The sequence below is a fragment of the Drosophila biarmipes genome, chromosome 2R (assembly GCF_025231255.1).
Source record: "Drosophila biarmipes strain raj3 chromosome 2R, RU_DBia_V1.1, whole genome shotgun sequence".
NCBI lineage: Eukaryota > Metazoa > Arthropoda > Insecta > Diptera > Drosophilidae > Drosophila > Drosophila biarmipes.
Window position 1 is genome coordinate 18789459 of NC_066615.1, and position 14586 is coordinate 18804044.

Here is a 14586-nt window from a genome sequence, read left to right on the forward strand (position 1 = left end):
AAAAGAATTCAAAACTGTCAACTCACCTTTGAGTTTTTCACGCGCCGTTTCCAAAGCACTCTTGCGTGAATTCACAGTAGACTCTGAAAATAAAAAATACGTATTAGAATATAAGAATTCGTTAGTGTTCTACAAACACAATGTACAATTTTCAAGTGCATTTTCAATGTTATATCTGAGACAAAGCTCGCCCACAAAACAGCCGCTGGCATTTCACTTGGTGACGTCAAAAACGAAGGCCAGGAAAATACCAAAGAGTACGGGAAAATCGAACCGAGGAAAGCACATCCACGGCACACAGATACACACATTTGTACACTTCATAGTCAATAAAGTATTCAAATGGCGTGGGGGAAAAACCGAAAAGAAGCAGAGCCAACTGTTGCCAATTTCCATGGGGGCGTGGAAAATCCGAAATGGCGGCAGACGGAGGCCATCAAACCAAGCTGAAAATTCATTTCCACCCGAAAATGTTTACAAGCCCATTCGGTTGCGCTCTTTAGCTAATTTTAAAATAGACACACGCTTTGTGGGAGAATCTCTTTCTGCGCGTACCGATATAATTTGAAATATTTTCGCTGAATTTTAGCGCAAAGTGAACGTGAAAAACGCATTGACGAGTGGCCAAAAATACCACGCGATGTTCCTGCCAAATTGTGGCGAAATTCCCAATGATGGCACTAAAAATACACCTAATGGCATAAAACAAACAAGCATTTCCGATGAAAAGTCTTTGGGATTCGTTTTGCTCAGCAGCTGCTTTGGACCTTCGAATGACGCACATTTTTTGACGAATTGATAAGAAAGAGTGGGTTTCTCAAGATGAAGCACTACTCACCAAAATGTCTTTTCTTAAGGGTTTTTTTTTGTCAAATTCGTAAAAAAACTTGCTTAGTTGTGACTAAACGAACAATTAAATAAATTCATATTCACACAAATTATTTTTAACTTATTCTTAACAAAACTTACGAGTATAATCTGTTCTCTATGGTTTACATTGCAATACGCGCAATTCAGACTTTTATTTTTGTCACATTTGTTCATGCCAGGAAGTACCCTAATTTCTACACCATTTAATAATGATTGTACGCTTTTGAATGGGGCATGATGACTGCTTATCGGCAGTCGTCAATTTCACAGAATAGATGTTGTGCCGCACTCGAGTTAAGTCGCCTCGAGTGGCTGCACTTTGAACGCATCAGCGATAAGCCAAAGATTCCGATTCCCTCCTGAAATCGGGCCCCCGTAAATATGCAAGTCAAATCGGCTAGAACTCTGGTTTTTGCTACAAAAAAAGTAAGGCAAGAACGAGATGGAGAGGAAAAAACCTGCATGCAAATTAAAGCAGGCACCAGGCTAACAGCAATGCAAGGCAGGCAGCCAGCTGGTGGATGTATGTGGCCGAGAATGAGAAACCTGGCCGAGTGCAGAAATCGGAAAAGAAGTTGGCCCAGGTAGCCGCGAAAGCCGAGAACGCGGCCCCGATTGCGCACGCATCTCCAATCGCATCTCCAAGTTCCAGCGTTTTTACCACCTGCCGCACTTGTTTATGGCCGCGACTTGTTGGCGACCAACTTTGGCTTTGGCCGCTGCTTCTCTTTTTTTCCAGCCAAAGCGGAAACATGCGCATCAAAGCAGCATCAGCAGCCACACGGAGAGAAAAAAGGTGAAAGAACTACCAAAAACATAAATAAATTTGGGTTAGGAAATGTATCTGTAATTTAGACACCTTCAAAGGGTTTCCCCTTTAAAAAGCGTCTAAAAGTATGCTACAAACCAGGTTATGTTACACGAACATCATGTTCTTCATTTTAAAGCATACTTTTACACACCTTTAAACGTGAATTTAAACTTCTAGACAGCTTTGTGGAACCCATAATAGAGAATTTTAAAATTTCATTTCTGAATTTAACAATATGACATCCTTGCGCAGGGGCCATGCTAATCTTCTCTGTATCGTTCCAATTTTAGTATATGTTCTGCCGAAGCAAATTAAATAAAGATGTTAATTAAAAAAAAAAAAAAAAAACAATATGACACTTTACAAAATTTAAACTAAGAAAATAAAATCGTTGAAGATATATTGATCCTAACAATATTACATTTTAAATTTCGGCTCAAAAACGTTGATAGCTTATAATATATTCTTATAATTCTCACTTGCTTATAAAGTTTTTTTTTTTTACTTTTAAAGTTTAGTTTCACAACTTTAAGTTAAGTGAAGTTTTTCTTTGTGCATGGCAGATTGAAATTGGCAATGTCGTCGTCATCGTCTTTTGAGCCTCTTTTCTTTTGGCTCTTGGACATGGCCGTTTTTTTTTGCTCGAGAAAACTGGTTACGAGGTTGCTGCAACCAGTTTACCAGTTTATTCACTGAACGTGTGCACGTTTCTGTGTGTTTGTGATTGGGGGAAGCCTCTCATCGTCGTCGGCGTGGTTGTTATTGTTGCTGGCTTACTAATTGTTGGCTCGAATGTTTATAGAACAATTAACATTTGCGGCTCATTACGCATACGCTGGGGCGCATGAGCTCAGATAGCTGAGTAGCGATGGGATGCGATGCGATTCGATGCGATCATAGCCAGTGGGGCGTATGAGTAATGTCCCTTGAGGGGCGAGGAATACCGAGTTCCGAATACCCAATACTGACAATGAAATGATTCAGCCATTTGTGGGTAGTTGTTTATTTATAGAGATGTGTTCTGGGCGATTTTTGTTGTGATAAACAAACTGCTGGATTGATTCCAGATGATAGAGGGGGGTTTCTTATAAACTTTGGTCAACTTTGAGTTGCACTACATTAAGAGGAAATGGGAAACGGTAAACGACAGAAATTTTACTGAGAATCTCTTATTAAAGTAAAAGAATCTTACACATATGCATAGGCGGCGAGGGAAATGCCTTAAAAATTTAATGTTAGAGAAGAATCAGCAGATAAGAGTTCGTAAAAAATATACTAAAGTAGGGTCCGGAGTTCAGGTAATAAAAATTCAATTCGAAGCGTCGCAGTATTTGCACATCGCCCCGCTCTAACAAATATATACAATCACCCACACCCCCAATTCGCTTTGGGTTTCTTGTCGTTTTCAATTTCATTCGCAACTCAATTCGTGACGTATGAGCCTGTTGATTGCGTAATATCTACCGCTGCTGCTGCTGCACTTTAATTTGATTTATTTCAGTCAAGTTTTTCGGCAATTTGATTCACTTGCACTCTGTATATAACTTTGTTCTTTAAGGAAAAAGGAAAGACAAGAAGGTAGCCAAAATACAAATTAATGACAAATAAAAGTGCATTTCGGGCATTTTTTGTGTCTGCCAAGCTTTTTGCAGCTGCTGGCACATTTTATTAAAGACAAAAACAGCGAAAAATAAAAAGATATAGAAGAGAATATGGTTATGGATATGCACATGGCCCACAGACAGGCAACTTTGGGCAGCTGTTCAAGTTGGCTTCGCGACTTTATCGGGGGTCTCGGATATATATACGTATCTACAATGTACATTTTACATATCTAGAGTGCGACCCACATGGAAATATTTGCCTATCTATGCCAAGAATTTGGCCCATGTGCGTGTGGGACTTGCACAACCCATGAACGAGGGGGGTAGCCTGTGGCAGCCTGACAATTAAATGGCTTCGACTTCCCCGACGCGGTGAACAACTGGAGCAAACTGCTGGCATTCCTGTGACTCGACATTGTGGCTGCACTATCTACCAATTTGGCCTTATCTCTGAGAACTCGAGTACCTTCTCGCAGCGGATTCACCACTTCTGTTCGCGTTTTCAATTGTTTTATTTTCCCTAAGACTCTTTCAGTGACATCAGATTTCGCTTGCCTTGAGGGTATGCATTTTAGGGAAAATGTAATCCCAATAAAACCAAGAACTTGAGTGGGCTTTACTCAACAAAGTTTTGAGTTCCCCAAGAGCTTATTAGAAATTCTCTTTGTTGGCTTGCAGTCTGCCATCATTTAACTTCTGGAACTTCATTAAAATCTTTTGGCTATATAAACAGTGAAACCTAGGGATCGATTATTTAGGATATTGCATTACGGCCTTATAAATAATATACTACATCGCCTAAAGTTTTTTAATTTTTTCTTTTTACTGAATCCCGAGTTGCTAACTTCCTGGAATCTGAAATTTTTGCATGAAAAATTTGCCAAAAAAGTGTGGAATTCCCATGTCGAATAATCAATTAGCGAAAATACGCTAAACAGGCGGCGATATGAAGAAAAATAATTGCGTGTTCATATATAAAAAGAGGGCGTGTGGTGGGCAAGGACATGTGACTATGCAAATGATTATTTGGCGCAAAAAGTGATAAGATGGGATGTCGAAATGAGAGTGGCGGCGACGAAAGCCAAATCAAAGCTGCTAGAAAAAATTATAAATAAATTTTGAATCTGAAAAATATAGGTGCAGTTGTTTGAGGTATCGACCAGTAAATACCCCGTATCTAAAAGGCATTGCCTACTTTTTGGCGATAACATGGTTATATATTAATTTTTTTGTTATTTTGGGTTTCATTTTTGAGGCATCTTTAAGATACATTTTATTTGAACTAAAGGATTCGCTTTAAGATTGAAGATACATGTGTATTTATCTAGTAACTAAAACTTAAACTATTGGTTCTAAACACAAAAATGTTACTCCTAAGATTTGGAAAATAAAGGATTCGCTTTAAGATTGAAGATACATATTAGATATTTATGTACCCATATTTTCAATGATCTACTGATATATCTACAATTATTAGTTACCTCCCTACCACGAATCCAATATACTTTTCGTTCCACAAGTACCGTGCACAAAAACAACACACATCACTAATCCGCTTCTCCTCACCTACACATAGATACACATATCAATCTAAATATATGCTCGTCTAGTTGAATGAGCGCAAAATGGAATGCCAAAATGCTGACACCGCAATTATCAAAAGTTATTCACTTTTTATGCTTAATTTCCTTTGAATTGTACACTCTTTCCCGCTCGCGCTCTCCCATTTTAAATGCTTTCAATTTGTGCTTCAACTTGCTGTTCAACCGAAAAAGAGAGGGAATTCCCTGGGTCGGAAGAGAGCTGCTTGTTGCGCTCTTTTTCACAGCGCTCTTTTGAAGAGTTTTTATTTCTAAGTACATTTATTTAATAAATTTTGTTGTTTTTAGTCATAGGCAGCTCATTGTTGTTGTTGGGCGATTATCATTAGCTTTTGTTGTTGTTGTTCTTGCCTTAATTGCCCAGTATTTGTTTTTGCCCACGGTTCACCAGCGATAAGATTTCACGGGTACTTTTCCCGTTTCTGTCGCCCGCTTTTTGCTGTTTCTTCTACCCACAAGATACAAATTAAAGAATCTCGTAGGTAGAAGATTCGAAAATCAGTTCAAGTTCAAGACTTCTTAAGGCAGAATTTAATGGCAAGGTAACTACGTCACTGGATAATTAAATTGCGTCAACGGTTACCGTCTTAATTATAAGTAAAAACTCTTTTGAGCGGAAAACATCTGTGTTTAATATGGTGTGGAATAAGATAGTATGTAAAATATTGTACATTTCAATTCTATTTAAACCTACAAAATAATTCAATTTTTCTCAAATATTTCAAGATATTTTTAAGTATGATGTGTTATTAAAACTTTTATTTACAAATAAACAATTTCTAAATTTTAGTTTGTTTTTTGAAAAACTCATTATACCTTACTTAGGAAACTGTAAGCTATACAATTCTGTCTGCACTCTCGGCCTTATCAACCCAATCGCAATTTCAAGCGGGCCCTGTTGTGCAGAAATTTATCGCGTCCTTCGGTTTCAGCAAGAATACAAAAACAACAAGGAAAGCCACAACAAGTCGAGGAAAAATAAATAAAGATTTATTTCTCGATCTGCGTTAACATAAATTACAGCTCAGCAGCCAAAGCAAAGCCAACAACTTGGGCCAAAGTCTCACGAGCACACAGCGACGACTACGTCATAGCCATGGTAACATTGTCGCTGGCTGTGTGTGTATCGTTCCATTTTGCTTCTATATTGCGCACATATATATTTGCTCTGCCCGGCGAAGATACAAAGATACAGGTCCCAGCGCAAAAATAAAAGTATCTGTTGCTGCTGAGTTCGAACTTCGGGGCATCCTGGCAACGGCAACAGCTGCCAACTTTCGTGTTCGACAAGAAAAAGGCGCAAAAACGAAATCTGTCTGCCACAGTGTGTGTGTGTGTACAATTGGCAGAGAGTGTGTGTGTGCGACAATCCTCAATCAACTGCCTCCACACCTTCTGCAATGTCTGCTGGTTTTGGTACAGTGGAACTTACTTAGAGAGAACAAAATAAGTCATTTGTACTATAGGGGGGTGCAACACAAGTTACTGGGTTTTGAAAACACCTTTAAATTTACTTTTTTAGCAGTCTAAAAGTATGCAACATTTTATATAAACTCAAAAGGTCATGCAGAAACATGACTATCCTTTACTCGCTGCATACTTTTAGACAAATAAAGCTAAGTTTAAAAGTCATTTTCAATTAGTTTGTATCGTAAACTAGTTTAAATATATTAAAAGCATTAAATTTTATTCCTGATCCTTACATGTTTTATGCCAAATATTGCTGAAGAATTCGCGTTCTTATTTGCTTATCCCAAATTATGTCAAAGATTAGTTTTGATACACTATTGTTGGTCTTCTACTTCTGATTAAGTTTATAAAAAAGCTTATAAAAATCTAATAACCTATTTAAGAAGCAAAAGACAATCTCATCCAAACTTAAAGCTGAAGAATTCGCGAAGTTAAAGTGTATAGTCTTTATCCGTAAGAACGAGGAAATCAAATAGTCAAAAAAATGTTTTCCCCTTTGTTTCAGTAACAGATGCTCCACTGTATCCGTAAGATTCGCGTAGCACTTGACGTTGCTTTACTTTTGGGTTCTCTGTCATTCGCTTTCCCGCTCCGATTGTATCTGCAGCACGAGCTCGTTGCAAAAAGGGGGCGTGGGGCACTGGGCGGTGGTGGTGGAGCTGCGGGTGGGAGGGAGATGGCTGTGCGTGGAGCGGTCTATAAACAGAATTGTAAATGCTGGCGCCTCACCGACGTGCCCGACGTGCTGGGCTCACTACGTGCCACATTCGTAACGTGACTTCCTTCAATAAATGGCCCACGGCGCGAAAGAGAGGGCGTCGCCGTGAAAGAGAAAGACGGAAAGAGAGCGGTTCTGTGGCTCTGGCTTTCTGTCTGTCGTTTAATATAAAGTTTTGCAGGGCCCCCCAGCTCCTCGAAATGAATTTTTGCCCCCTTCATTGTCTTTCAACCCCTCTTAACTTAAAAATGTATTTTCCCAGAATCCTGTTAGCTGAAAGCTCTGGGCTAGTACTTTACATAAGAAAACTTGTGGCCGGCTCGTTTTTCCTCGGAAGCATAATATTTTCTGTTGCTGTTGCGGGTAATCCAAACTCGAGCGGGATATACTCAGCATACTGGTTGTGCTGAGAGTTCCAAGCTTTATGCTTTACGAGTATTTCCAATTGCATCCCGGGACTGTATCGCTTTGAAAACGCCGCCGTCGCCAGACAACAAGACGACATCGTCGCCAGACAGTCGCAGTTGGAGATGGTGACGTTGGAGGGGGATTGCACAAGATATAGGGAGACCCCATGCATGGGTCTTTAACCCAAAACAAGGAAAAACGCAGCCGATCAGTGTGACACCGGGAGAAAAAAGAACCAGATCTCTGACTTATCGATTTCTTAGAAGATGATAAAAAACAATAAATATATATTAAGTAAAGTTTGAATAAAATACCGACTAGAATTAACAAATTGGAGCTCACTTTTTAGATACTCTTTCAATACTTATAGTTGAATTTTAATATACATTTTAAAATTATTAATAAAATTTGCAGAACTACTAAAAAAAAGGAAATTATAAAATATAAGGTGTCTAAAAGTATGTTTTATGTGGGACAACGCCATTAGAAAAATATAAGAGCATACCTTTAGGCAGCTCTGAAAGGGATTTCAAATCTATTGAGATTTCTATGGACCCCTTAATATTAATAAGGAAATATTAAGTTTTAATTTAATTAAATTTCTACAATCATCCTATTGGTAGGTAGTATTTTTTCGTGTGCCCTTGGTTGGTGCTATCGATGATGCTCGGATTTGAACTTGAAGTTGGGACCCTCTTCACATGGCTCTGTCTTCGGTCATGTGGAGAACCCTTTTGTTCCCGACGAGCCGGCAAACCTGTCTGCACTATTGCAGTTTATCCCTCTCATTCTGAATCGGTATCTCCGGCTCTGTCCCGCTCCTTATGATCTTGGCTTGTTTATTGTTTTGCGCTTTTAGGCGTTGAGTGCTTGCCTCAGTGGTTGCGGTTGAGCCTTTTCCTATAGACTACCTGACGTAGTAACCTTGTTTACCTGTCTTGCCATCTCACTTCCTCCCCGTTGCCGTGCCATTCTGTTAGCCTGGTCTACTGGAAGGTATCATATCTGGAGGGTGCCCATATGGAGTGTTTGAACCTGCTGGGAGGCTGGCTTTTGTTTGCCTTTCAGGCTTTTGGGGGCACTTAACTTTTTATCGGAAATCAACTTTTCGTTGTTCTGCGAATTTCAGTTCGCTGGGTGTGCATGTGCGAGGATTTATGTATCGGTTTTAAAATGGATGTTTTTGTGGCGAGGATGTGTCAATGTTTGAGGATGTATTGTTAAGATATCAGCATAAGCTGTAAGTCAGGTAAATTAGTTTAGCATTCTTATGGCATCTTGTTACTGCACATGTTACTGCTGTCTTAGCACCCACATTTCAATTTAACTAAGTGTCTTTTAGCTAATATTGGCGTCGCAGTTTGATTGAGAACTGTCGGCTTCTCATTACCGCCCTGTGTCAACCGAGTGGGCGAAGTCAAAGTGAATTTCAATTGCAATTAGGTATTGGCAAGCAGCAAGCCAAACCGTCTGCCAAGAGCCCCAAATTAACGTGGGCAAACAACAAATGTGCATTTGAGGCGTTCTGGGCTCGACTACAAATTAAATTGATAAGTGCTGATAATTTATTGATTGCCTCGATTAATCACCCACCGGGCCAAAGCGAAATTCCAAGAAATCGCTGCGATAATTTCGAAGTTAGCCCGAGCGGTGAGTAAGATAGAGTCGAGCGGCATAAAGGCAGAGATGGTATAGTGAAACCCGTTTGAAATGGCCGAAAGGCGAGCGAGCAGTGCGGAGCGGAGCGCAAAACCCGATAGAAACACTCACACAAGCCGTCAGGTGAATCATCGGCCAACAACAATGCACCGCCCGCCTGTCACTCAGGCGGTTCTGTGTGCCAATATTTGGGCTTGTTGGACGAGTGGGTGCGGCGGCAGCACCACCAGCACCACCGCAACTACGAGAGCGATTTAATAAAGTCTTAAGCCAGGCCAGGCCAGGCCAGCTATCGCAGCCCAACAGCCGCAAGCCGAGTGACGCTGAAACAGGTTAACAGTGCCAGAAGTGTGGTTTTATTAGTGCATTGAAGGCGGACACACAGGAAAAAAATAAAAATAAAATAATATAAATAACTAATAAAAGACTGACAATCTGAATAGGTTAAAATTGTGATTGTGGCATAATTGGAGTGTACAAATAAGTAATTATGGGTATAAAAGGTTAAAGGTTTAGTGCAAAATTATAATAAATATTTACTAAATATTAACTGAACAATTTGAGAGCTACAAGCTTTTTTTTCAAGAACTTTGGATATGATGTTTAATAATATATAGAAATATATATTTTTCGATCAAGTTCTAGTTACTATCCTATATAACAACTTTTAAAACCACAGAATTGCCATCAAAAACTAGAATATAGGATATGATTGTTTTAAAAGAAATAGGAATCGAACTTAAGTATCTGTTTTAAGTAGTTGTAAGTCTGTGGAGTCCTTAAAGAACTTTAGTATTAATGTCTATTTATAATTGAATCATTATTATGCCATGAAAAATGATTTCAGCCACTAAGATTTATGCTAATCGAAGCTGCACAAACCACTTGAATTTATAACAAAAATACTTGTTTTTCTTTGTGCAACTGGCAACCAATTGCAGCCACTTGGCTGGTGGGTTGCAGTCGCAGCCGCGTCACTGAATCCCCCCCTGAACTCCGAAGCAATCCATGGCCCTAGCTCTATAGCCCGGGTTGCGCGCGTGTTTGTCTCTTGCTGGGCCTGACTTTGGGACTTGTGTTTGTGTTTTTTATTTATTCTTTCGTGAGCTTCCCCCATATTTCTGGTTCAGTTCGGGGCAGCCGCAGCAGCAACAGCAACAGCACAGCAGCAACACCAACGAGCACCGCGGCAACAATATGCCTAAACGCTGGCCAAGTCGGGCTGACGACGCTGAATTAAACCGAAACCGGTATGACGTGATGCCTGCCTTTATTTTCTTTGCTCTTTATTTTTTTCTGTTGATTTTTCGTTTTATTGTTGCTCCTCTCTGACTTTGCATATTTGCTCTGGAGTATTGTGTTTTTCTAAACCCAAATTCAACACGTTCGGTTTTTGAGTGCCTGTATTTGTGTGAGTTTGCGTAGACAAACAGAAATTAGAAGAAAATAAAAATGAAATGAATATCATAAAACTATTTTTTTTTGAGTCGACTTTGGCTTTCTTCAATTGCCTATTTGGCCAGCTGAATTGGAAGAAATTTCTCAAAGCTATGTTTATTTTCTAAAACAAGTGAACTTGGCTGAACTTATCGCCATTTGCAGCTTTATGACATTTATTTAGAGAACATACTTTAATATATTTAAAACACAAACATATTTGGGCATTCTCTTAAGTATTGCCCAGATATTCTTTAAGATGCTTAAATTAAGTCTACATTTAACACAACTTTAATTAGATTAGGTTCTCCGCTGCCACTAATTCAATTGCCTTCAATAGAATAATGCAAAATATGCTCTGGGCGTGACTTCGTGTGAACAACAAACTCAGTGACCGTACTTAGCATTGACCTGTGCTACTAAAAGGCTATCAGTCGCTACGAAAATAAACAGTTCACTTCACACATAGACCCATGTGCGTAATTGCAAATCCTCTACAAACAGTGTAGCAGCTAATAATTTATATTAAACGAGCGTTTTGTGAACAGGCGGCCAGCTGGAAACCGAAATCTCTGCTCATGATCCCTGCCTGAGCTTACTTCGTTAATTAGTGCTTGTCATAATAGAGCCTGTTGGTCTTTGGAGAATGCAAAATTGTTGGGAATTATTTACAGGTTTCGGTTGCTTAAAGTTTCATAGAATATCCAGAAACATTAATTAAACCGCTCTGGGCTTTAATAATTGCTTACTATTCAGCCACAGCCACAGCCGCTGCTCCATTTCCCCCAGGAATCGGAATATTTTTCAAATTATGCACTTCAATTACAAGGGAAATACTTTCCGACCAGCTGTTCCAACAGAAAGGGCTGCAAATCCAGGCATCTGACGTAGGAAACGCCACTTTGCCCCGTTCCATGGGCGGGGATAAAAGGTCGGAACACCCAGAAGCCCCCAAACACCCAAACACCCAAACACAGGCCCGGCCCAACGCCACCTCATGACGAAGCAATCGAGAGATACACGAACGAATTCCGGCACGTCCTTAGGCAACAAAAACAAAAATTGTATTAGGTTATCCTTGCCACACTCGCACACACACAGGCACACACACAGGCGCACCCATTGTGGGCCGAAAATGGGGCGGGCGGGTTGAAGTGGAAGGCAAATGGCCTTTCACGGTCGTTGCCGTCACTCACTCACTGTTGCTGTGGCCCTTGTTGTTGCTGCTGAACTGCTTTCAGCCACAGCAACAACCTCGGTGCACTGAGAGAAATTAGGCGTGTAAGAGGATCATTTATGCTGAGTTTTATTAGGTGGAAAAATATACCTACATCTTGAAAAAATGTATTGAAAACAAAGAATTTTAATCTAACACACGATTTAAAAAATGCATGCAGTTGAACCAAATCTCTAGAAGCTTGGTAATTTATATTTATGTTCGTAATACTTTTCTGAAAAATGGGGCATTGCCTTTTTACGTTTAACCTAAGGAATTCTTGATATACATATAGTGTTGCATACTTTTTGGCGGTTTTTAAAGTAGTTTGAAACCTCTGCTTATAAATTGCACAATTCTTTTACATGAATTAGATTTTTTTTAACTTTTTGTTAAGGTTTTCTTTTCAGTGCATCAACAGCTCACATTGGCCACAGCCAACAAGGCTCGCTACCCGTGACACATCGGGTTGTTAAGGGGGCCAAGCTCACGTTTCCTTGTCACACCCCTCATTTTCCACCATTTCCATTTGCACTGCGTCCCCTCCCTTTCACTCCTGGTAGCTCTATCTCTTTCCCTGGCTGCCTAGTCATTTGTGTTAAACTTGTCGCTACCCTGTAGGGCTGTCTTAAAATGGGTAATATAGTATAGATTAAAATATCTCTATACTCCTATTAGAAAATATATTAAAAAGTTATGATTTTGGTAATTATATTATATCGAAAATGTTTTTCTAATTTTGGCTAAACACTCAAGAACTCTAGAAAAAGCAAAGAGGTTATAAGGAAAACTATTAAATACTACTATAATTATTTAGTTCCTTTTCATGAAACAAGTTGATTGGGAACAGGATAATGTTAGGTTGAATTCTTGTTAATGGGAATTTCTAGGAATTAAACTTTAGGCCCTTGTGGGGTATCCTTTTGCAAGCATACCAGGATTATATTAAAAGGTACTATTATAAAAACTTTTTAGGTATAAGTAGTTTCTAATTACCTATTAAAAGGTACTTGAACCCATTGCGGGGTATTCATTTGTCGCTTGATTTCTGGGAATCCCTCAGTGGTTGGTTGACTTGGTTTAATGTTCGCCTTTCTGTGGCAACTAACTGACGACCGCCCCGGCAACGTCATCATCCCCATTAACCACCCAGCACCACCCCCACCTACATCATCATCATCGTTCAATGCTCGTTTTATTATGGTGGAGTGCTGCTGGCGTCGGCGTCGCTGCCGCTGCCACTGCCTCTGCCGACAGCTGCCCCACAAAATGTAAAAAAAAAGGAAAAAATCCAATGTGCGCCCGCAAAAGCAAATAAAACTTTATCATTTGGGGAAGCCCTGCGCCTTCATAGACTTGCCTTGAATGTGTGGGTGGTGTGCGCGTGTGTGGGTGATGAAGAACTCTGGCCAACACACACACACATGCACTCTTGCCTGCTTTTTCCTTTCCTTTTTGCCAGCTGCCAACTTTTCCCTTAATTTCTTGTTTTTATTTTTTTCCATTTGTTATTGCCTTCTGTATATACGTGTATGTACGCTTTTCGCAGGTCCTTTCGCTACAGGTATGGGGTTTATTTTGGCCTGAACTCATAGGTAAAGTTGGGCCCTGGATTTCGCTTCACGTTTATTTATTTTCCTTTTATTTTCCTTTTATTTTCGTTCTGTTCCTTGTTTTCCTCTGTGCTTTTTTGGGTCCTTTTGTTGCTTTCCTCTCCGTGCCATGACCTTTTTAGGGGAGTCAAGGGGTCGGTGGGCGTTGGGCGGTCGGAATGACAGAGGAGAGAATTTTCTGGGCGTGGCTGCCCACAACAGTTGCTTAAAAGGCGTCCCCGGAAAAGCTGGAGTGGAGTGTTTGTTTATGGCCATGATATGGCCCGAAAAAAGGGGGCCAGCCAATTTGGTAGAATGGGTAAGTTGTGACTCAGGAAATTGAATTCGTTTAGGCCGTGTTGCGTGCCCGGGGGCCAGATTTTTGTAAAATTAATAGGCGTGAGTAAGGTTAGTTAATGGATTGAGAGGGAAGACGCTTGGGCACAGGCTCAAAAGGATTAATGCCATATTTAATATGGTTGATACAAAGGATCTGTGTTTATTTTAGAAATAAATGCGTATCTTTGCATCTTACAGATGCACAAGCTTAACGATTTAAATCTCAAATTTAAGCCGCAGTTGAGCTTCACCCAAGGCACCTAATCCCCAATTACTAACGAAATCAGAGCAATCATCAAATGAAAAGGGGCTCTATTATGGCCACACCTAGACCTACATAGCCTAGGTTACCTAGCACTTAAGGATACTCCAACCCCAGAGAACCATTCCCGTTTCCACCTCGCCAACAAGCAACCCCTGAGAAAGGCAAAAACTACGCAAACTAAAAGGCTTTTCTTTTTCGTTCGAAATGGAAATGGAATGCGAACGGGGGCCAAAGCAAAGTTGCCAAAGGGAAACAGAAACAAAGGTAGCGATGGAATGAAAATACTCTGAAATAAAAGTGCGGGGAAACGCCAGCCGCAGGGGGAGTGGGTGGGATTTCCCCATCCAACTTCGTATAGCCTCGTATACTCTCCCAGCCCCGTCATAAATTATCCGCACAATGGCCCAGAGCCAAGGCAAAGGCAATGCGAAAACAGTGCCCAGAACCCAGGGCAAAGTCTATTTTAATTTTGACGTTGTTAGACGAAGGCGAAAACAGATTACAGCGAAGTCACTGGAAAGCAATGGCAAAGGCAACGGCAAAGTCAAAGACAAAGACAAAGCCAAAGCCAGCTTAAGTGTTTCAGCCCGATCCCC

The 14586-nt window shown here is 40.3% G+C and overlaps 1 protein-coding gene and 1 non-coding gene across 2 annotated transcripts in view; both read right to left on the reverse strand.

Annotated features, from left to right (window-relative positions):
- LOC108022498 (uncharacterized) overlaps positions 1–14586 on the reverse strand; it is a 45459-nt gene that overhangs the window by 27697 nt on the left and 3176 nt on the right. The window contains exon 2 of the mRNA XM_017091454.3: positions 27–83. Within this exon, the coding sequence (XP_016946943.3) occupies positions 27–83 (57 nt within the window). The remainder of the gene's footprint in view (positions 1–26; positions 84–14586) is intronic.
- On the reverse strand, positions 1889–1993 carry LOC127011481 (U6 spliceosomal RNA). Its single transcript, XR_007764465.1, has one exon. It is a non-coding gene; the product is annotated as a U6 spliceosomal RNA (small nuclear RNA).